We start from the raw sequence: 22,582 nt of genomic DNA, 5'->3' as shown, positions 1-22,582 counted from the left end.
ACAATCTTGTCTGCCTCTTCTTACTCACACTGTAGGCTGTAAGTATGTTTGATCACAGGTTAGTGAGGACAGAAGTCGTGCCTGCAAGTAAAACTAAAGAATTCAGGAAACCTCTAAGGAGGTTTGTTGCTCATTTTTTACCTTGCTGCTTACTGGGATAACGCCCTAGATGAGCTGGCTCTTTTTTGTCAAATTTGCAACAGGTTCCAATAAGCAGCAAGCTTGGTCATCTGTTTCATGGGACAGCTCTTGATTGTGTGTGACATTACACAAAAGCAGCATGGAGTTCTAGAGCAAGGGTTTTCTCAATTCCTGCTTTAATTCCCTTCAAGATACATAATGATTTTTTAAAAAAAATATATCCAGTAATACAATCTTTGCGCCAAAGGAATTACGGATGCCAAGGGTCATTTGCAAAAATAAGGATGAGTGAATGGGATTTGTGCACTTGTTACCAGCAATGGCCTGACATCACTATCGTGCTGCAAGAGCATCTTTGGTAGAAAAGCCAGTGCTCTACATTCTCTTGACAGCGTATTTTAGTTTAGGAGAGTACCTTTCATGTTGGTACTTCCTAGTACTTTTGAAAAGTTTATGAATTTGGTTTTGCAAGTGCCTGTTGGTTTTCAGTTTTAGGTAAAGGCAATATACATTTAAGGACAGCAAGCAAGTCAGTAGCAGAGAAAGAAACAGAACACAGATAGCAATCAGCTTGCAAGATGCATGAGGAAAACCAGACAGGTGTATCAGTAAGAGCATCCCTGGCAATAAGTGACCAGGTGACAAGTTGCATGCAGTGTCCCAGTAACAGATCTCCACATGTTCAGCACTCCGCATCTTGTCTGGACTCCACACCTCTCACAGAATCCTGTGGGCCAGGTTTATTCAGCCTTAGCTATGCAGACAGGAGAAAGGACTTGTCTCCTGGGAAATACCACTCGCTGCTCTGGGATACCAGTGTTGTCTTCATCTCATCCCCACTGGATGTTGTGAGTGCCTTGGGAGCAGGGAGCTGGGCTGAAGGCTTATACCAGTGAATCTTTGGAACTTTTTTGAGGCAGTGTTTCCTTGGAAGTTTTTAGGGATGTAGTGTTTTGTTTCCTGTGACTGAAGAATCTTCTTCTCACCTTCTCCCGGAAGTCTTCAGAAACATAGTAGTAGACAAAGGGATCAGCGCAGCTGTTAAAGGTACTGATGGCCAGGCTTACCATGTAGCTGATATACAGGTCACCATACAGTTTGGAGTTATAGCTGGAGTAATGAACAAGGAGCAGAACATTGCTGGGTGTGTAGAAGGCCACCAGCGTGAACAGCACAAGAGCTGTGAGCTTCATAGAGTAGGAGTATCGCTTCCCACTGTCCAGGAGGGCTCGCAATACTGAGCAGTAGCTGAACAGCATCACCACCAGAGGAACGAGGAAAGCACAGGTAATCAGGCAGGTAAAGTAGTAGAAGTAATACCCGTCATCCTCGTGCCTGGGGAGAACATCGTGGCAGAGAGTGATGTCTACCCCATACAGGGGATACGACTGCTGCTGCAGAGTCAGGGGCAGGGTGAGGATGGCAGCACAGAGCCAGATGGCAGTGCAGGTGCAGACAGCAAAGGCAGGGGTGCGGAAAGAACGTGAAAAGAAAGGATGCACCACAGCCAGATACCGGTCGACACTGATGCATGTGAGCAGCAGCACTGAGCAGTACATGTTCCCGTAGAAGAAAGCTGTGGTGAGCCGGCATAGGCCTTCCCCAAAGGGCCAGTTGTTCCCCATAAAATAGTAGAAAATCTTGAAGGGCAGCACCAATACAAGCAGAAGGTCTGCTGCAGCCAAGTTCATCAGAAAGACAGTGGAGGTGAGCTTCTCAGCCCTGGTGGCCAGCACCCACAGGGCTAGCGCATTTGAGGGCAGCCCCACCAGGAAGACGAGGGTGTAGAGGCAGGGGATGAGCCGCACTGTGACCACGCTGCTCAGCTGAGAGCATGTGGCCTCGTGTATCAACAGGTAGGTGACATTGTTTATGGTTGCCTTTTCCCCAGGGATGGCTCGAGGACACGGTGTGATCTCCGATGTCGTTACCTGCTCGTTGGTGCTGTTCTGAGAGTAGTCTGTCAGAAAACACAGTCTGTTACTTGCTGTTTGCGCAGTTACCCTTGCACTTTGCAGAGCAGGCTGCATACATAATGCTTTACACCAAAGGCTACGGTTTTGCATTTTATGCTGTCGTCCCTAGAAGTGGGAGTATTCTGTAAAATGCTGTTGTGCAATGGGGGGAAAAAGCCGGCTAATGGAATTAGGTCTGCAGGAGTAACCATCAGCAACCTTACTGAAAATGTACACAATTCCTCTGTCATGTGGTTTCCCACAGCTCACAAACAATTGCCAGGCTGTACAACTATCAGCGGGCCTGGGAAACCAGTAAAGCAATTCGTCTGCCCAGCTTTCCAAAGAATCCCAAGATCTGGGGCCACTCCAGGGTAAAGTCATGGCTGTGAGCGTCCAGCTTTTAGCTATGGGTTTTTTGATTTCAAGTTCTCTCTGTTTTACTTCTCTAATTTTTCTTTCTCTTTCTAGTTTCTTCCACCCCAGTTTATTTTCCTTCTGTATCAGCTTCTATCACCTCCTGCTTCAACTAGAGTATGCACAAAGCTCAATTAGAGCATGCTCCCATGCAAACTCATTAAAAAATATTCTAGGGAACTTATAAAGGTACCACTTATTCAGTACTTTAAGAAACAGCAGCTTTTCAGCCATAGGTACGTACTCACCATCATAGTCCGGAGAGGCCAGGCAGAGTCCCCAAAAGGCACAGCACAGCACAAGCCTGTGTGACAGCCATCCCTTGCTGAGGGTCCCCATGCCAGTGCAGGATCCGATAGGGCGCTGCTGTGCTCAGAGCTGTGTGGGAAAGGCAGTATTAGTGACCCTGCTTACGCATTTCCTTCTGTTAGTCCTTAACTCACGGAAGCACCAGGCTTATCCCATGAAGGATGAGGCGTATGGGGGGCTGTCACGACATGCGCAAGTATGCCTGGCTTAAGCAAAGACTTGACTCCAATGCCAGACACGGGACTGGGAGGGGCGTATGCATCCAGATCCAAAGTATAATGGGGCTGTACTTCATTCGCAGAGCTAGATGATGGCTCAAGTGACTCATTTGGGCCTCCTTCCTGCTCCAGAATATTCCTAGAAATAACAAGTGTGGTCAGATTTGATGTAGTCTGAATTTGGTTTAGTGTAAACTGAACCCACGCACCTCTGACCTCTTCTGTCAAACATCCTTCCACCCAACAGAGACACAAGTGGCTCTGTGTGGGATCCGAGGTCTTTCCCCACACCCTCATTCAGAATGCTTTCTGGTGCAAGTTGAGAAGATCTCACCCCCCCGCAGAAACATAAACGAAGTGCAAGAGGGCTGCAGATCCAGACAAACCTCCCCTGCTCCCAGGGATTACACCGGGCTCTTGCAGCCTCACGTTGCAGCAACTAAAGGTTTTTACTGTCTGCCTTGCCGCCCCCAGGTCAGGCCGGGCATTTCAATTCTGTTTATATCTGCTCCTGCTCCCTGGCTAAACAGGAGACAAAGCTCCTGCACCTTCCTTCTTGATCTCGCTGCAGAGGTTGACTAAAAGTCCTGTGGGTTGGAGCTATTGCATTTGAAAGGATCAGCAGTAGCACCAGCCCGGAGCACCATAACACACCATCAATAAGGGGCAAGGTCTTACGGCTTGATGGAGACACGGTGCTTCCGCTGATAAACTGCCAGGAACAGGGAGAGCAGCTCCATCCAGCAGGAAAGGGGCCTGACAGGGGTGTGCAGGAAGCCTCTGCTGTTGAGTAGATAATGGTGCGTTTCAGCCACTCTTGCCCAAGAAGAGCTGTGTTTTTCCAGAGATGTGCAGTCTCCACCCAGCAAATCCCCAAGAGGGTTGAGCGCTCTGTGTTAGGTAATGGTTTGGAGCAGCAGCGTACTGCTGCCGCATACCTGCTGGTTGGATGGAGAGGACGACGCATGTAATGTTGTAAGAGGGACTGGCAGATGTTACCTGAACCTTTAAGACCCTTTGCTGCTTGGTCCCCCCTTCTCTAACTCCTTGAGAGTGCCTTCCGTGCTTTGCCTTGCACAGCATGGCTGGGGAAGCCCCCACTTCTCTCCCATTGCCTGTGTCAGAGCCCCAGCATGGCCACTTCCCAGTGTCGCCCAGTGGGTAGGCCAGTGGGGCAAGAGATTGTAGCTTGAGAGCTTGCTGGATTTTAGGCTTTTGCTCTCCAGTCTCCTGCCTGGTTCTGCAGGGGAGTAAAGACAGAAGCTGGAGTCCAGGCAGTAGGAACTGTAAATTTGGTTTGGCAACCTGAGGAGTAGTTCATTTCTTTCTCCTCAGCTTATGAATGGCCTCTTCTGTGAAGACTGCAAATCTGAGCCTGGCTGCTGTTTGATGAGATTCTTCTATTCCAAGGAGAAAATGATCCTATTTCCTTTGCTTTCACCATATTCCCACATCCTTGTGCCGAGCGTGTTGAGAGGTGGAGTTCCACTGGCAGGGACAGGGAAGATGCAATGTTAGATGTTTTGCTTTTGTGATTCTCCCAGGATTTATGAACCATTACAGAATGACTCATGTGGCCACATATTTTCCATGCCTCAGCCAGAATCTTTTCCATGCTCTGTATGCAAAAAATTAGACATAATCAGGCTCAGATAGTGTGCAAATCACAGCCCTGCTTCCTATGGCCAGGTCTCTGGAGTGGAGCAGAGAGAGGTTACTCATTGCTGTACCCTTCATTTTTCAGATGCTGATTGATCTTTAGTGACTGCTTCAGATGCAGAACAGCTTGCTTGAAAATTCTCATGCCAGAGGTTTGTCATGGCTTGTTAGCATCTCTTTAAGTTGTGTGATCCCTGCCCTGTGGGGTAACAATTTGGTTTTAAAGTAATCCATTGTGCAATAGATCATCTCGTGGGAGAAGGCGCTCTTTTATTCCATGGCTCTGAACCCAGAAGATGTAATGCTGGAAAACAGGCTAGAGATTTTAAAGCTCAGAGGGCGGGTACAAACACCACCTGGCCTGTCCCATACATCTTTAAGGCCTGGAAGAGCAAACTGTGGTAGGCAAATAATGGGGCTTGCTATTTCTGATCTGTTCCAGTGGCACCAGGTAGTTCTTCAGCTGCAAGCTGGCAGGTGTGAAGACAGAAATCTTGGTGTCCCTGATACTTGCCCCAGGCTAAGCTTGCATTTGCGATGCAGACCCGAGGGGCAGCTGACTATGGAGGCAGCAGCTCTGCCTTAGCGCCAGCAGCATCAAGCATTTCCACCCATGTCAGCACAATCTCACGTTTTCCATGAATACAACACTGGCTCTGCCTCTCCCAGCCGCTGGGTGTGCATGCGTCTGCGCCTTCATGGAATTACAAGGCACAGAAAACTTCCACTGGCTGTTGAAATAGAAACGATGGTCCTTTGAACCAGGATCCACCACCCCACCACCACCCCCCCCCAGATTTGTCTTTGCAGGCTCTGGCACATACAAGACGACTTCGTGCCTTGGGCACTCCTCCTGACTTTGCCATCACACCGTCTCCCCATCCTCTCACTTCATCAGGTCTCTTACCATCTCCCCAGAGACTCTGGGCAGCTCCAGAGAGACTCCCTGCGTGGCTTCTCTTCTGCTTGTGTCACAGTTCTCCTGTTCTGCCAGGACCCCACCCAATCTTTTCCCTCAGTTATGCCACACTTCTTGTGCACAGTTGTGCTCACATTCTCACCGCTTGTAAGCCTTCTACTGGTGCAATATGTTTGAGGAGACAGGGGGGGTTTTCAGAACTACTCTTCTGCTCGCTGGCCGTTTTCACTTCAGTATGTAGGAGGTCCACATAAATTCATCTTTCAGGAATATTTGAAGTTTATTAGCATCATTACAACTCACTAGATGCTCTGGAATACCTTCTTTTGGTTCTTTCTCGGCAAGATGATGACATGGGGGTAGGGGTCCCTTGCCTGATAGAGGCAACATCATCCCTTTTCAGCACTGGGTCTCGGATGATACTTTATGGATTCACCTGTTAGCACAGGTATGGTTTAGAATTGCTAGGCTTTAATTTAGGCTTTAATTTTGATGAGTGGAAAGTAGAGTGTACCTTTAGTTTCATTAAGGTTGAGTTTCTTAGTTCTAATCTGGAGGAACGGCTAAAGCATGAAGAAAAAACTCATGTTCACAACATACGTCTAGATGACCTCTCACTGGTTTGCAACCTCATCTTTCTCTGTGCATCACTGTGATATGGAAACATAAAAAAAAAAAAAAAAGAAAAAAAAAAAGCCTGAAATATTGAAGACTGAATTCAGGTACTCCCTTTAGCAATTCTTAATTTAGAAAACCATTAATTCTTATCCCATCCTGCAAACCTGAAAGATTTTTTTAAGCTGGCTGTCCTTTCATTGCCAAAGCTGTCCACTTGCTGCAATCTCTAACTGTTCCTGGGTGATGTCAGATCTGGCCGTCCCTCCGCTTGAGCACAGGGAATGTCCTCTTCGTGAGGAGTCCAAGATCTCTGCGAGAAGACTTGTGTAAAGTGGACTGCGTCCTCTGAGACGCCACTACCATGATTTTAATCAAAGTATTCCATGCAATTTATGCATCAGAGGATTGTAATTAGAAGAACAACAGTTTGTTTCCCTGTGAGCAAGTAATATGCTGCACAGAAGTTGCCTTTTGTTATGGCAACAGAAGCGTTGGGAATGATGTAAAGGAAACTCCTATCAGATCTGGGTCACATCACTACAGCTTAATTTGCAAAATCTACACATTCGTTTGTTGTGCAGAGCTCACAGGGAACACAGTTAAACGTGTTATTACCCAGAAATTTGGGGAGATTGAGGGAAAGGTGGGTGCAGGGTTATATTCATGGTTGCAGTTGTATTGTCTTAACCTGTAGCAGACGGGCTTACAGATTTCAGAACTGGAATCAGCCACTTCTCTTGAACATCTGTTGCATTTAGCATGTGAGGACTTGGGGGGCCAGGCCTAGACCGTATCTTTTGCACCACACGTCTCATGGCAAAAGGTGCTGCTAGAAATGAACCTATCTACAAAAAGATAATGCTTTGCTGGCACTACACAATATTTTCCTTTTGCAACCTATCTCTGCATGGAGCAACTATGCCACCCCATGGGCTCCCGTGCTCACATCCAGTCATGGCTTGGCAGCACACACATAAGGTCCTGCACAGGATCTCCCATTGCACACCTCTTATGGCAAATTTATTTCCCTTTTATGTTAGCTAGCGCACTGGCTCACAGGTGCTTACTGTGCACTACCTTCTCCGTATGGGTAAGGTTAAAGATTTGCTGCCTGCTGGAAGTGAGCCAGCAGATCTAAATCATCGCACCCTGGAGCCTGTCCAGGTTGAAGGGAAGCTTACCCAACTGTTCAACTCCGTTTTTCCACCATTTAAAATTCAGTTTCAGGTGCAAGACAATCAATTCTGGGGATTGTCAAAAAGTTGAAATTAATTTAAGATAAATTTAAAACAGTGAGAGCTGCAGACTTTTAAAACCAATATTTTATTTTACTTGAATGTGCAAATAAATATAAAAAAAACTACATTCAAAGAGCTGGCAAAGCAATTACAAGCCCAAAAGCAAAGATCCTTCAAAAAAATGGAAGAACAAACTCTTGAATCAAGGTCGTGCTAGCAGACACACGGCAGTTGAGCTTAAACTCTCAGACATTAGCAAGCCACTCTCAAACCTGCACTGCCTGCTTATTCCGTTCACATCGTTTGCTACTATCATTTTTGAGACAATAGCACTGTAAAGGGCAAAAGTCTTACTCAATCTGTTCAGATTATAAATTAAGGTTTAAAAAATAAGGATGCTTAAAAATATCTGAAGTACACTTAAAAATGGGGAGATGGAACAGGACGGTGCACAGGCACGTTACCCCTCCCACACCTCGGTACACTTGGAATCAAATGCGTTTTAAGCCACTAGTTGCAACCTATTTTCTAGTAAACATTTTTCTGTATCATAAAACCATAAAGTTTGGCACAGTTGTCATCTCCACTGGAAGACAGCAGAGAGGTGAACAGGACTGAGGTGTATTTTGTTGAGCTGTCTGGAAGCAAAAGGGGGACACTGTGCTTTGCATGGGGCTTCTCTCTCTTGCTCCTCCACCCAGCCCTCGCATAAGCTATATGACATGGTCAGCGTCTTTCATCACTTATTGGAACAAGAGCAGGAGAAAAACCTTCAGATCATTTCAGTTACCAAAATCTAAGAGACCCAGACAACAAGAACATGAGTTCCTGATGAAAAGTCTTCTGCTGGCAGTGGTTGTGCAAGTGGCCACAAATGCCAGAGACTGGCCTCCCTCCCTCCTACAGATGATTTTGCAAAAAAAGACAAAGAGTCAGTACAGTTTCCTATTAAATGTACCCCAAAGGCCAATTTTTCTACTGTCAAGTGAGACAATTGCAAAACAAAATGTTGTACAGCGGAAATAACCCAGGACAAATTCTACAGGCTGTTACTTAGGTCTGGCAGAAATTATAACCTAAAAATCAAAGCCACAAAAAAAAGATCGGGGTGGGGGGTTATTCCCCCAAAAGCCAGGAAAAAGTTGGAAGCAGAGCTGAGAAGAGGCTGGACCTGCCTCAAGACATGATGTTTGTCATACACTCCATGACAGTGTGCTTGCCCTTGGCCCCTGAAAAACAAGAGCAAAGTCACAGCGGGGCTACAGGACAAACACAACTAAATTTTCAATAGATTAAGTCGGACAATTGACGTAGTGTTCTGCATGATTCAGGGGAGGTTTTTTGCTAGGTTTCACGTCAAAAAACTTTGATAGAAGTAGAGACGGTTCAGTGGAAAAGCTTGTCTGCGATGGTTGCGGCTGGATCTCCTGCTGCCCATTACAGATTTCCATGTGTCACTGCAAATCCAGCATCTGTGCTGACCCAGCAGAAACAGGGAAGTCGCTGGGAGAACCCACCCATCCGGTGCAAACGCTGCGCTGCGAGAGCTCCATCTACTGATGGGATTTCAGTGGTTTAACCCAGCAGAACCACGGAGTCCGGGCATGCACAAGGAAAGCAAAAGCGCCTGAGAACGCAGTCTCCAGAGGCTGCCAGTCAACATGCAAAATACAAACCCCAAAATAAAACAGGCCAGACCTCGCGACGGGTATTCCTCCTCACGCACACGCTCCAAGCAGCTCCAGATCTGAGAAGGCAGAGTCTGCAGCGGGTCGTAAGTTCATAAAGCAACAAGACAGGATCCGGTGCGTGTCTGCAGAGGGGTGGCTGATAGGCCTAGGCCTCGTCTCCGTCACCCATTAGCCAGTCTTGCACTACATCTGCGCTGCAAACGGCTCTCTCGCCTAGCACTGTAGCTCAGAGAGTTTCTTTCCCTTAGTTTATGCTCAAAAAGACTTAGTCGATCAATGAAAGTTAGAGTGTTTAGTATGCTATTCACCCTTGATCAGTTTTGGCATTTTCCTCACCAGAGCACCAGTAACAAATACTGCATTCGTTGCCTTATTAGTACACACAGATAATGAAGCAGCCCATCGAGGGGCTAGCGATCTGTACCAGGTGCTCTTAGCCCCGCCGGCACTCAGAGGTTATGTCGAAGAGTTCTGCAGGCTCCAAGACGGCAAATTCAGGAAGATAGGGAACGTCAAACCCTTCAAAGTGGAAGCAGCTGCCAGCATCTGCTCGAACACCAGCCCAGCTCCATCTCTCCAACAAAGCCACTAGTGGTAGTTCACCCAGAGCCTGACCTCCTCGCTCAGCCTTCCAGTGCTGGCTGGTCAGCAGTGGCCTAAAGCTAGAAAACTACTAAAAAGTGTGTGGCAATGCCAAGAGCCCTCTTCCCATAAAGCTTTTAAGTCTCTTCATGATGGCTGGAGGATTACACTGCAAGGAAACAAGTCTATGCCATATGGAAAACACATCATAATCCAAAGTAAAATGCTGTTTGGATAAATATTGTTAATACATACATTGCATTCCCACCACTATTCTCAGAGTAAATGTGTTTCACCAGCAATGCTCCTACTTGTCTTTGTCCCAGGAACAAATCTCTGCTCACGGTGAAGCTGGACGGCGACTGTACTGAACTCTGTATCTGTTCACTGGGACCCCATGGACATTCACCGTCTCACAGGTTGTTTTACAGGGCACCATCTCCTCATCTTCGTCACCCATTAGCCAGTCTTGCACTACATCAACTGCCTCCATGGTCACGTTCTCTTCTAGCCACCTGCTGTGCCACTCTTCAAACTGCTGGTGATGCTTTAGCAGCACCATCGGCTGTACCTGAAAGAAGGACAGTAAAGATCACCGAGAGGTTTCTGGGGGAGGAACTAAACCCTTACCTCCTTGTACCTCCGAGATGCACATGCTTTACAAGACAATACCAACAGTAAAACAGAAAAACGCATACCTGCATTTAAAGATCTCTATTTCTTAATGTTTGCCACTCCCCCTTAACATTTGCATAGTAAAGAAAAGGCTGCTAAACTAAACCAAAGTACAGAGCATTTACCAGCTCTCCTCCGTGTTTCATCCAACACAGACTAGTAACTTCTGGGTGTAGTTTGCAGGAATTCAGCCACAAGACTTCTTATCGGTACCTGTCTTTTGGCTCACATCCTCAACCTCTGCTACTGCCTGAGCTGCAGAGACAGAAATAGGAGATGCACCTGCTTGGCTCGGCAGAGAGCTCCCCGCCTGTACATGTAATCCTCCGAGTTCATGATGAACATCATTTTGTGGGTGTTGAGCTTGAACCGGCAGTCCACGTTGCAGGCACTTTCCACCCCAATCAGCCTCTTCCAGGAGCTCTTCACTTCGCTGCGCAGAGCTCTCACTTGCTTACACTGCCACTTGCGAAACTTTTTGAGATTTCTAGATCGAAACAAGGATGATGAAGCACATGTCACACTTGGTTATTTATTCTCTTATGCTAGCAGAGCTGACAGCACAAGTATGAAATCTGTATTTCCACATTTAGTTTTCATACTTTCTCCAGGATCTTCCACCACTCGCCCTGACAAATATTTAGGGAAACGGGAACAAATTATATCTCCAATTCCTCCCAGAAGGGACGGCTTAGACAATTCCACTCCATTCTGAACAGTTTCACGAGCAAACCTCAAAGCAGTGGTGGTAATTTTTTTCTTCAGCATTCTTATGCAGTGCACTGGACTACAGCAGCCCCCTTGGACCTCAAAGATGAGTGCATTTTCCCCAGAGTTGCTTCTATGGCACATCACCTAGAATCACTGCCACAAATGCAGAGAGGAGCAGTACCAGCTGCTGCAGGTATGACTCAGGACAGGGAACACACTCACCTTTGCAGAAAGACTGGTTTCAGTAAGAAGCCATCGTTCTGGTTGTTCGGAGCTCCTTCCACCCCAACGTACTGCTCCATGTAGTTAGCCAGGTGCTACACGAGAGACCAATTTCAAGTCAGATTTCACTCTCATCAAGACAAACAGTTCTGCAAAGAATGAGTTTATTTCCAAGCTGCTTCTTATGAAGCTGATTCATGTTGAAACTCTTGTACTAACACACCGGTTTCTGTCAATGACCACAGCCCCACATGTAATCTTCCCACCTCCCAGGTACACCTATTCTCCTGGCAAAGTCTCACATTTGGGAACAAGAAAGCAGGAAAGCATGCTTAGACATCTGCTTTGTCTGTAGTACAGCAGACTCCACAGTCACTGTGATATTACCTGGACCTCCACAGGATCTTCTGTCTGGGTTTCCTCCGTATCCAGAAGCTCAATGGTCATGATCACCTGTCCTTTCCGCTGAAGAAACATCACCTGTAATACAGTTACAGGGACAAGACATTGGCCACACAGGTTCACAATAAAATGCTGTATAATCACAGCAAGTTATTTGGACAACAAACATGAGCTAGGAGAGAAGTAAGCAGCAGGGCTTTCCAGTGAGCCAGTACACCACTTCCCCGTCTATGCTCTGGTTTTGGTACCTTCTTTCCATATTGTGGCCTTGGAGCTTCCAAACCCATTTCCCCCAGGTAAAGTGGCACAGTCACTTGATGAAGTTCCCTGGCAGCAAGTTCTTACCTTGAAACAGTTCTCATCTGCCATGCAACGTTCAGCCTTCCACTGATAGCTGGTTTCCTTTGCTGCCCGGACACACCTAGAGGATAAGTTACCTCCAGCAGCACCTCGCTTCCTTTCGTTCAAGTAGAGCTCAACAACCTTCAAGCAGATGTCATCGCTCACTAGATGGTGAAGCTTCCATTAAAAAAGGGGGAATTCAGTCAGCAAGTCTGGGCCAAGAGTTAACTCTAGTGCGTTATGAAAGGAGCACAAAACTCAGCACAACATCACACCTCAGATGAAGCAGCAAATTTTTAACTTCAGAGACTTCACACATTTCACTCCCTTTTTCACTACTTTGCAATAAAATTAACAGAGAAGAGTGAGGGGCAGATGTGCCTTAACTGTAACAAAACTGCAATTAGAAAACAGATTTGAGTAAAAAGGAGTGGACTTTTTTTTTTTTTCTTCCCCCCCCCCCCCCCCCTTAGATGTATTTTGGGAATGACAGAATTTTGAAAAGACTGGAGCTCAAAAAATGTTGGAAAAAGCAAGGTAAAATAACCCCTCCCATGTACTCCCTGTGCTGAAGCTGAACTATCTCACTGAACTTCTGTTAGTGTTTTCCCTACATATATAGTTTTTCTACAAACCTGCTTTAATTTTACTGAGGCCTTGCATTACAAGGTACTGTGAGAAACCTATCTGTCTACAGAAGGGAGATGGGCAGCCCCCCAGACACACAGCACAGCCATCAAATTAGTTACCTGGCGTACAATATTCTGCACCAGTTTGTCCATAGTAAAGCCGATATAGGCATGGATAGTGAACATCTCCCGCAGAGTATCCTCGTACTGCGTTGGGTCAATATTCCCATCCAGCAGACTCCTCACCATATCCAGGAACGCCGGGTAGTACTCCTCCAGTTCCACCTCACCTGGGCAGGGGAAAAGCGCAGTGACTTTAATGCATGGAAGAGGCAGAGGGAAGTCAACAGATACAAAGGACAGTGCTGCTAAAGAACTGCGACATTCAGTCTTGAGAACATGCCTACCAAGAGAAAGTTCAGCCTTAAGGAGAGCTGACTGCAACAGTCATGCACTTCCAGGACTGCCTTGAGTAGTTACCTATTTCCTTGTGGAGCTGTTTACATTTCAAATCAAAGTAAAAGATTAATACAGTGAGATACCAGAGAACATCTGACAAGAGTGGGCCAGCGTGAAGTCTCTACGAACTACACGTGACAGCCCTCAGAAGATAAATACAAACTAGCTATTCTGTTCAATTAGCTATATCCACAAATCACAAACATAGTGGAGGTTTGCACCTCTACATTCCTTACAGGCTCGCCTGCTGCTCTCAGTTACTCAGACGTATAAGACTGACCACTAGCAACCAGAGCATTAAGAAGGGACTATGTGCTGGATTATCCTTACTCGGTTGCTTCAGTCTTAGTTCCATGGCTGGGTCATTGGTTTTTTCTTTTCTTCCTTCACAAAGGAGTTTCTCTCTCTCTTTTTCAGTCCGATATTCTAGAAGCTGCTTCTGAGCTTGACGATAAATCTTTAGGAGCCTTGAGCACAGAGTCTGGTGAAGGCGGAGGAAGAAATACCAATTATTATTGACAAAGAATAGACTGTAAACATCATCCAGAGTGTTGTGGGGCTCAGCAGCTGTAACATCACAGAAGGTTGCTTTTGCATCCAAAGGACTGCTTGGCGGCCCAGGCACGTGTTTTTTCCGTAGCTCAGGAGTATCCACGTTGGGCCCCTGGTGGTTTTCTCTGTCCTCATCTGTTGATTCTTCAGAAATACTGTGCTCAGGGGGCTGAGAGAAAAACAGCTCAGGTATGAAGTGATGCACTATCTGCCGGATGGTTGCTTGATCCTCCTTTTGGATGGTAGGCTGCCTTTTTACATAATAGCTGATAAGAGATGCTGCATCTTCCAAAATCTGCTTATCTTCATAGATAAAGATAAGATGAGGCTCATTTGTGGATGAACTTCTCCCTTCTGAATGCTGCTCCTGATGCTGCAATCAAGAGACAAATAGATAAAGATCCTTCCAATCCATGCTCAGAGCCATTCCTGCCAGAAGAAATAAGCCAGTATTAACGCTATGCTTGGGACAGTCATTTTTGGCTGAGAACTCTTCAGAGCACTACCACTTCAACAAGGTCCCACGTGCTACGTGAACATCTAGATCATACCATAAATAAAGGGCACACAGGATGGACTATTTACTAGCATACGCACCTCATCATAGACACTCTCAATTTCATTCAGCAAGCTCTTGGAGCGCAAAGCTTTGGTATCATTTTGTTTGAAGTTGACAGCCTGGTGGTCAAGGGACTTCAGGTAGGCTTTCTCATACTGCTCCCGCCAAATTTTGTTGAAGCCTTGCTGGGCCTCCCGCCATTCCTCCTCTTTTGCTTTCAATCTACATAAATGTATAATCTCCTTCAGTTCAAAAAAACAACCACAGAAATACACACAAAGCATTTTAAATGTAGCCAAACCCGATGCACCAAAGACTTTGCAGTATTCCTGGAAGCAATACATGAATTGAAAATAGCACCACCACTGAAGAGGAGTTATCTTTTGAAACATCTACAGAAAACCTTTGTTTAAAAATTCTGTATCAGTTTCTCGAAGAAGCCGGGTGAACACAAAGGAATGGGAATTACCTCTTAAGAACAACAGGAACTGCAGTAACTGGGTTTTTCTTAAGACTTTCAATGATCTCTGGTGCTTTATCACCATAGATACGATAGATGGCCCTGCGCTGGATCACTTCTGACGTTCCTCCTAAGCAATCATCCAGTCGAAATTTCTCCTGATCCTCTTGAGTCAGTCGTGACAGTTTTTTCTGCACACTCTCCAGCACACGTATAGTGGCTAAATTGGTCTCCAAGACAACATCCAACTGTTAAAAAGAGTTCACAAAAGGCAGTGTGAGAACAGGCACAGCAGGAAAATGGGAGACCAGCCGTTCCAGGTTTGTGGCATGAGCTCCACTGGGTGGAGCTAAGAAGCATCAGCAAGGTTTCTTACTGGAAAATATACCTCCACCAGTTCTCCCGAAAGTAACGTGCTTTTTAGACCTGGACTCATGCCTGAAAAGAGCTATTAAGACTCCAAGCAAGTGGAAAACACCAAACTCTAGCTTGAACCAATAAACGCTAATAGAACTTTCAGTAATTGGCCACCAATTAATTCAGGGAAAATTGTTATAGCGTGAAGTTTTGCTTTCAGAGGAGGCAGGCAGGCAGAACGGAAGCTCAGTAGCAAAGGTACCTCAAAGCGCTCATCTTCACAGCGGTGCAACTGCTCCTCGTAAGGAGTCTTCTTGGAGCTGACAAAAGTGGAGTCCTCAGACCAGGATGGAAATGAAACCCAGGTATCATTTAACACCTGTAACAGTGCAGAGGTAACAATGAACAGAGCCTTATGAACCCAGAGCTGTTCACATGGGGTCTGAAATTCCTCTGTTTTATTTTTGCACACTTCTTCCCTGAGCTTCTATTGAACATCAGAGCCAGTTCACAGGTCACTGTCATGACTGCTCCTCAGGTGATTAGAGGTCTGTGTGGAACTGTGCCAGTGGAATGGCTCTTGAGCATGGATTGGAAGGAAGTGTGCCCAGAAAGCTTGAAAGAACCTTTTCTGTCATCTCACAAACCACAGAGACCACTCTGCAGTACTCAGCAACCGTAAGTAAAGGAGACAAGAGCTGCCAACAACAGCAGGAGGTGGGAGCACCTGCGCTGCAGATGCCTGCTCTCAGCGAGAACAGTGCCTAACACACTGTCTCACAGTGCGCTTTCAGGAGAAAAAACGTTTCTAAAGGCCATACTGGTCCACTCCTAGAAAATTAATTTCAGGCCATTTCATATTCTTTTCTGTCTATAGGAATAATGTGTGTATGCACACAGACTCAAAAGACATTAAAGATGCAATGTGAGATGCATTTAAATAAAATCAGCAAAATGCATGTGGATAATCTTATTGCAATAAATTGGATAAGTAACTGATGTGAGATTAAAGCTGGCTAGTCAGCAATAAAGAGGGGAATGCACATGCAGAAGCTGTAGCGCTAACGACCCCACTTCAATTTATGTAAGCGCAAAGTGTGTTAAGGGTTGATCCCAAAATACCTCCTTGCAAATGGCTGTTCTTCCACTGCACTTTGGCTGCTGATAGGTTTTTGGGAGAGCCCGGTAACTTGATCCTATGCGTTTGCAGGAAGCATAATCAATTTCCCGACTCATTCCATCCCCAGATCGGTCGCTCAGTGGAGAAGCAAATGAAAGCTCTTTCACACCAAGAAAGGACTTGAACTGTGCAAAGAGTTCGGGGAATTTCCTTCAAAAACACAAGTAAGCGTATTTTCTTATTTCACTCTGACAGTTTTAAGGTGGCTAATGTGTGTCATAAAAGTGAGGGAGAAAAACTAAACAATTCAGCATCGCAGTCAGAAATCTTCCACCAAGTTTTACATCTGTTATCATTCTCTCTCAATTACTTTAGGGGTTTTTTTTTACTTAAAGCAGGAAAATAATTTCCCTCCTCCCCTTATTCCAATACTCCCCTTAACTGCCTGAGGAGTCACTGATCCTTGCCGTGTGACTCTCCCTCTTCTGCTGGAAGGCAAACGGCACAAGAGGCTTGCATCAGAGCTAGAACTATTTATCCTTTTCACAGCTCTGTTCTGAGATTTCATGTTTAAACCTGTATTATATTTTCAGAGATTAGAACAGGGAGTATGAACAGATACCACTCTCCAGAATTCATGATATTCTCTGCCCCCAGTGATTTTGTGTAACATCAGGTAGTCTGCTGCTTGTGACAATTTCAACCGGATACACAATTTCAACCAGATACACAGACACAGGAAAAGATCCTCCTCAAAATGCTCTGTAAGAGCTCTGTAGATATGTTAAAAGATTCAGAATCACAGAACCACACAATGGTTGGGACTGGAAGATCTGGAGATCATTTAGTCCAAGCCCCTGCTAAAGCAGATTCACCTAGAGCAGGTTGCACAGGATCGCATTCAGGCAGGTTTTGAGTATCTCCAGAGAAGGAGACTTCACAACCTCTCTGGGCAGCCTGTTCCAGATTCAGACTTTATTAGTCCTCTTTACAGATTAGCCTTCAATTTCTTGCGCACTACACCTAAATACCTAGGAGATACTTCTGAAGTTAAATCCGGAACTTCAGTAACAAAGTTCATTACCCAAAAGTAACAGAGCAAGTCCTAAAAAGTACAACACAGCAAAAAAGATAGTAACTTACCCTAAAAATGGTGTAACTAGCTGGAGCAACTCCGAGCCAGAGACCAACTCTTGGTTGAAAAGAGCAATGCACCGGAGAAAATTTTCGTAGACTTCCTGACTTTTTAGTACCCTACGCACCTAAAACACAATTTGGAGAGAAATGATCAGATCACTTGAACACCACTTTTATTTAGTTTATATTCTAAGTAGTCTGAACCAGGGGTACAGTGACAAACCTCTGTCTACACTGCAACATAAAAAGAGAATATGCATAAAAATGCCCAGTTTCAAACAATAATCTGGTAACCACAGAAGGCATCCATGGTACAGATGGTACGTGAGGAAACATCACTGAAAAATAGAGAAAAACATGTCTGTAAGAGACCAGTATTCTGGAAAAGGTTAATTAGCCATTTCTATTAATCTTCCAGACCCACCTATTTGCTCTTTACTTGGTCTGTCTTTCTCTACCACTTGAAAAGTCAGGCAACTGACACACAGATTGTACAGAAAACCAGGCCATTAATAACCACAGAAATGGTTTGAAGTAAGTCCACAGAATGTGAGATCAGGCCAAATACTGACCTTGTCAAAGAAAGAAAACTCTTGCAGTGTTCCATATTTTCCCACTGTCGCTACAGACAGATCTTTGGTACCTCGCAGTTTCATTTTCTTCTGTTAAAAGAACAAGTAGTTATACTTAAGTGTTGTGACTCAAATGCTATCAAATTCCACTTCACTGACATACAACAGCTCTCTGCAAAGGCTGAAACTCTGTATTTCCCAAATAAGTCATCTAGCACTGCTGTGTCAAGCCCTCCACAGCAATCTCTATCAAATGACTCCCAGCTAAGACGAAGCAACAAAAAGGATCACTTGAGAAGGAATTCCAAAAAAAGATTTCTTTGTAGAAGCAATAAATTGTCCCTTTCCATGGCCAATACTTAGCACAGAAGCTCTTGATATTTAGTATTCAACATATTAGCACACATATCTAAGCACACTTTAAAAATTCCCTTTTCCTATGGTAATTGTTATTTTTAAAATACCTTTGAAATTTTGTTTCTTGTACCTAACACTTACATACCTCAAAGATGCTGCTCATTACAACTTTATCTCAGCAATTATCTAAACACAATGAGTAATATCAGGTTATTTCTAAGTTTTTACTTGATAAAAGATACCTTTGCTGGGCCAGAAACAGGACGCAAGAGCAGTGGTCTGGATCGCTTTTTGCTGTGTTCCAGATTCTTGTCATGCTCGGTTTTCTGGACACTGTTCACTTCACAGGGTCCATTTCCTGTGAACTTAAATAAATAAATGAGTTCAATGTTCTGCTCTCGACTGGCACACAGGAAGAATCCCGTGTATCTGAACGGGACACAGAGCATGTAGTTAAACCACCAGTTCTGCGAAATTCCAAACAATGAAGAAGAGAGTTCATCTACTGGCTGTATGTTTTTCCACAATGTTTTGCATCCCTGTTCTCCATACAAAAAAAGAGCATTCAATATTCTGCCTTGTTCTAAACACACACATACCAAAGACCTTTTAGCCTCTGGGAGGAACTGTCCAAACTCTGAAAGAAGATCCTCCTGTCCCCTGAACAGATTTGCTACTTCAGTAAACACTTCTTCTTCTGACATGCCTCGAAAGGGTCGGCCTTTAGTGTTCAGCTGTTCTTTCTGAAAAGATACGCATAGATGTATTCAAAACCATACCTCACTCTGCAAGAAAACTCATCAACTCTGTAACAGCTCAAAACCGTATGCTACGCAAATCAAGTAACTGTCAGAGAGCCCAAGGTTCTTACAGTGCATCACTTCACACAGACATTCACTATATCAACCAAAGGTTAGCAAAGACAAATCTAGGTATGACCCCTTTACACTGCAGAGCCTGGGAAGTTGTACAATTTTCACACTTTTGTCATTCATGTGAATATCCATGAGGCAATTGCTGGACAAAGGATAGCGCTCGGGAACTGTATAAGCCTGTTTAACAGGCAAACATTTTCATTTGGTAACAACCAGTCAATCACCTACAGCACAAACCAACAGTCTCTTATATGGAAGACTTTTTACCTGGTAAGTATGAAGAATTTCTAAAAAGGATCTGTAAATTTCTGGATGGTCAAGGAAACGTGTTTTGATCTTATTCACATAACTGATAGCATTATTGAACTCTACAGAATCAGACTCCAAAGGAATCTGGGATTTATCTTCTTTGTATGGAAGCTGTTGCCTAAACTCCTCCGAACAGTCACTGTGATTGTGCGAATTCTCCTGGGAGTAATGCAACAACAGCCCGCTGCCAGGGAGTGCGCTGGGAACAGGCTCCGAGGGCACCTAGTGGCAGAGACACACAAGACAGTGACTTGTACAGAAACACAGGGCCAAGCTCAACAACAATCTAGCATCAGTATTTTCAAGCTGTTTAGCTAAAAAAGATTACTACAAGAAAAAAAAAAAAAAAGATTTAATCAGCCAGTAAATTTCCCTACCTGGTTTATTAACACCATCAGTTAAAAAAAAAAATCCTGTAAGTCGTACCTGGCTAATGAACCATCTGACTCATTAGTGCTTTTGACTGTCACTGCATTATCCGCTCACTTGAGAGGGTGACCCAAACAACACACTCTGCAGCTTCTGTTACTGTTGTTTTGTTCAGAGGAATTGTCAGTTTTAAGAAACATATTAATACATACGGCTTTTAAAGGTGCTAAATTTCCAAGCAACAGAGATCTAAGGGAACTGAGATCTAAAAGATATTTACTGCTACTAATTAAGAGTTAAACCACAGGTTTATCAGTAGAATTCAGGTTAATAGCTCTATTTCAGCCTCCACAACCACATAACAGCAAAAAAGGAGCAGAGGCTAATATGTATCCATCTGTATTACAGCAGAGGTCTTTCACTGCAGGATGTGAACAATTGCATGGCAATACCTGACGGGTATTTTTTGCCTATTGCCGATTTCTCAGTGGGAGACTGAAAGTGTGATTCTTCCAGGGTCTCTTTTCGAAATTTGTCAGTACACACACCATGTATTGAGAATCTCTATAAATACGTCAAGCCAATTACAATTTCAGTTTTCAAATCTGAATGAAGTATTTGAATTGGCACTTTATGCAGGGATATCATTCTTGTGGAAGCTAAACTAACAACTGATATATATTTAAATTTGTATTATACCCATTACCATAGACTTTGAAAACCATGCAAAAACTTTGGCAACAATGCAATACACATCAATCTGCGTAGCCTAAACTGCGCAATATACGTGTACAGCGACACATGTAACAGCATTTATTTAGAGAATATGAGCTCTATAACCTACCTGACTATTCAAAGGTGACTGTATACTTAACTTCCCATTCTTTGGAATTTCTATCCTGTAGCCCAGAGGGAGGAAAGCATTGAATCCTACAATGAGGTCGGGATGCTCATGGAAAAGCTGTGAAACACGTCGGATTACTCCAGGTGTGTCAATGCTAAAATTGAGAAGAGTTTGTTACTTGTGTCCAAATCAGAAATACAAGTTAAACCCAGAAAATTATAGAGGTGTGCAAAGCATCTGGCTTCTTAGAGATGCAATTTTTAACAAGCAATTTTGGGAAACTCAGACCTAGACATTAGCCCAAACAGAGAGAACGACCACAGCAGCCTCATACTGGGGGCGTTATCCACACAGAGGAGATGTGAGTGTGCAGGTTACCCAGACCAGGCAAGGCAGCCATCCCCGCTAGGGCTGAAAGGTAACAGAGGGGCTGTGTATGCAGGCTTCTTCACTCATTTCAGAGTGGGAAGTAAAAACAGAATTGCCTTTTCCTGTGGATTCTCTCTGGAAACTGATGAGATGGACAGAGAGAATCCACCTTCAGCGTCTAGTGAGTGCACTACTGGGGAACAGGCCAGCAGGGCAGCCTGTATGTCTGTGGGGGTGGAAAGATGGTGTGAAGCATGGGGGACCCTGCAAAGGTAGAGGGACGCCTGCAAAGGCCAGAAAGATGGTGTGAAGTGTGGGGGACCACGCAAAGGCAGAGGGACCCCCACAAAGGCAGAGGAGCTCCCCGGAGCAGACCTGGGGTGCAGGGCCTGGGCTTACCTCTGGCTTTTGAACTCTTTCATGATCTCCAGGAAGCCGTTGTAGGTGGCGGGATCGCTGCCAAAGCGGATCTTCACCTGGTCCAGGTAGGAAAGCGCATCCTCCACCTGCGGGGTGAGAACGGGGGTGAGGTCCTGAAAGGGGGAACCAGGCCCTGGGGCGCCCCACAGCCCCAGAACGGCAGCAGGGGCACCCCACAGCACTGAGGGAGGCAGGCACAGGCCCCGGGGGGAGCCCCACAGCACTGGGGAAGGGGGAGCAGCACGGGGAGGGGAACACGGGACCAGATGAGGTGGCCCTGAGGAAGGCAGGCCCCAGGGGGGCACCATCGTCCCGGGGAAGGTGGGCCTCACAATGCTGGAGGAGGATGGCAAGGCACCGGGCGGGGGGGGGCCGGGGGCACCGTACCGGGGAGAGGGACACAGCTCCCGGGGGAGGGTGGCCGCGGGAGCAGGGCACAGCCAGGCTGGGGAGGGGGGGTACAAGCCCGGGGCGGGGGAGGGGGGGCGGTGCTCACGGTACCAGGGGAGGAGGGCGCAGACCCCTGGGGAACCCCACGGTGCGGGGGGAGGCCTGCGGGGGTGCCTCACAGCACCGGGGGGCGAAGGCCGCGGGACACCCCACCGTACCGGAGGAGAGGTGCGGGGCAGGTAGGGCCTCCCCGGGGGCTGGGGGGGGGTGGGGGGTGGGGGGTGTTGGTGGTGTCGAGAAGCGGCCCTCTGCGGGGAGGGGGAAAGGGAAAAATCCCGACGATCCCAACGGGGGCGGCCGCCGGGGCGGTCGCCTCACTCACATGCACCGGCAACTTCTCCTGCGCCGCGGCCCGGCCGCCGCCGCCCCAGCGCGGGGCGCTGCCCCCCCGGCCGCCGCCGCCGCCCCCCGCCGCCATGTTGGGAGTCGGGCAGCAGCGCTAGCCCCCCCGGCCCCCCCGTCAGCGCGTCTGCGTCACCGCGCACGGCGCCGCCCGCCCCGCCCCGCCCGGCCCCGCCCCGCAGCCCCGGCCCAGCCCCTTCCCGGCCGCCGTCGATGCCACCCGGCAGCGCGCCGGTAGCGCGCGCTGCTTCCGGTCCGTGCACCCGCCGCGGCGGGAACCGCGCTGAGGCGGCCGCGGGAGAT

General features: G+C 46.4%; 2 protein-coding genes across 3 annotated transcripts; both read right to left on the bottom strand.

The window, feature by feature from the left end:
• Positions 1 to 295: 295 nt before the first annotated feature.
• F2RL3 (F2R like thrombin or trypsin receptor 3) lies at positions 296 to 7,406 on the bottom strand. Its single transcript, XM_080386850.1, has 3 exons — positions 3,719 to 7,406; positions 2,762 to 2,891; positions 296 to 2,101 (listed from the first exon to the last, which is right to left on the bottom strand). The coding sequence occupies exons 2-3, from the start codon at positions 2,850 to 2,852 to the stop codon at positions 1,026 to 1,028; spliced, it is 1,167 nt and encodes a 388-aa protein (XP_080242976.1). The 5' UTR covers positions 2,853 to 2,891; positions 3,719 to 7,406; the 3' UTR covers positions 296 to 1,025.
• Positions 7,407 to 7,540: 134 nt separating this feature from the next.
• Positions 7,541 to 22,415, bottom strand: SIN3B (SIN3 transcription regulator family member B). 2 transcript variants are annotated; one of them, XM_080386812.1, is made up of 19 exons: positions 22,260 to 22,415; positions 21,467 to 21,573; positions 20,699 to 20,852; positions 19,444 to 19,707; positions 18,901 to 19,044; positions 18,544 to 18,666; positions 17,945 to 18,034; positions 17,379 to 17,497; positions 16,238 to 16,445; positions 15,378 to 15,494; positions 14,768 to 15,006; positions 14,337 to 14,520; positions 13,518 to 14,112; positions 12,849 to 13,018; positions 12,103 to 12,276; positions 11,743 to 11,835; positions 11,356 to 11,450; positions 10,705 to 10,909; positions 7,541 to 10,318 (listed from the first exon to the last, which is right to left on the bottom strand). In XM_080386812.1, exons 1-19 carry the CDS (start codon positions 22,353 to 22,355, stop codon positions 10,088 to 10,090), a joined length of 3,408 nt encoding a protein of 1,135 aa, XP_080242938.1. In that variant the 5' UTR covers positions 22,356 to 22,415; the 3' UTR covers positions 7,541 to 10,087. The 2 variants fall into 2 exon arrangements, with proteins under 2 accessions (XP_080242938.1, XP_080242937.1); XM_080386811.1 differs by having other exon boundaries at positions 18,544 to 19,044.
• Between the last annotated feature and the right edge of the window lie 167 nt (positions 22,416 to 22,582).

Source organism: Falco punctatus (genome assembly GCF_963210335.1).
Source record: "Falco punctatus genome assembly, chromosome: 4".
In the NCBI taxonomy this organism is placed as follows: Eukaryota; Metazoa; Chordata; class Aves; order Falconiformes; family Falconidae; genus Falco; species Falco punctatus.
Note: the sequence above shows the minus strand (reverse complement) of the source record. Positions and strands in the feature narration are given on the sequence as shown.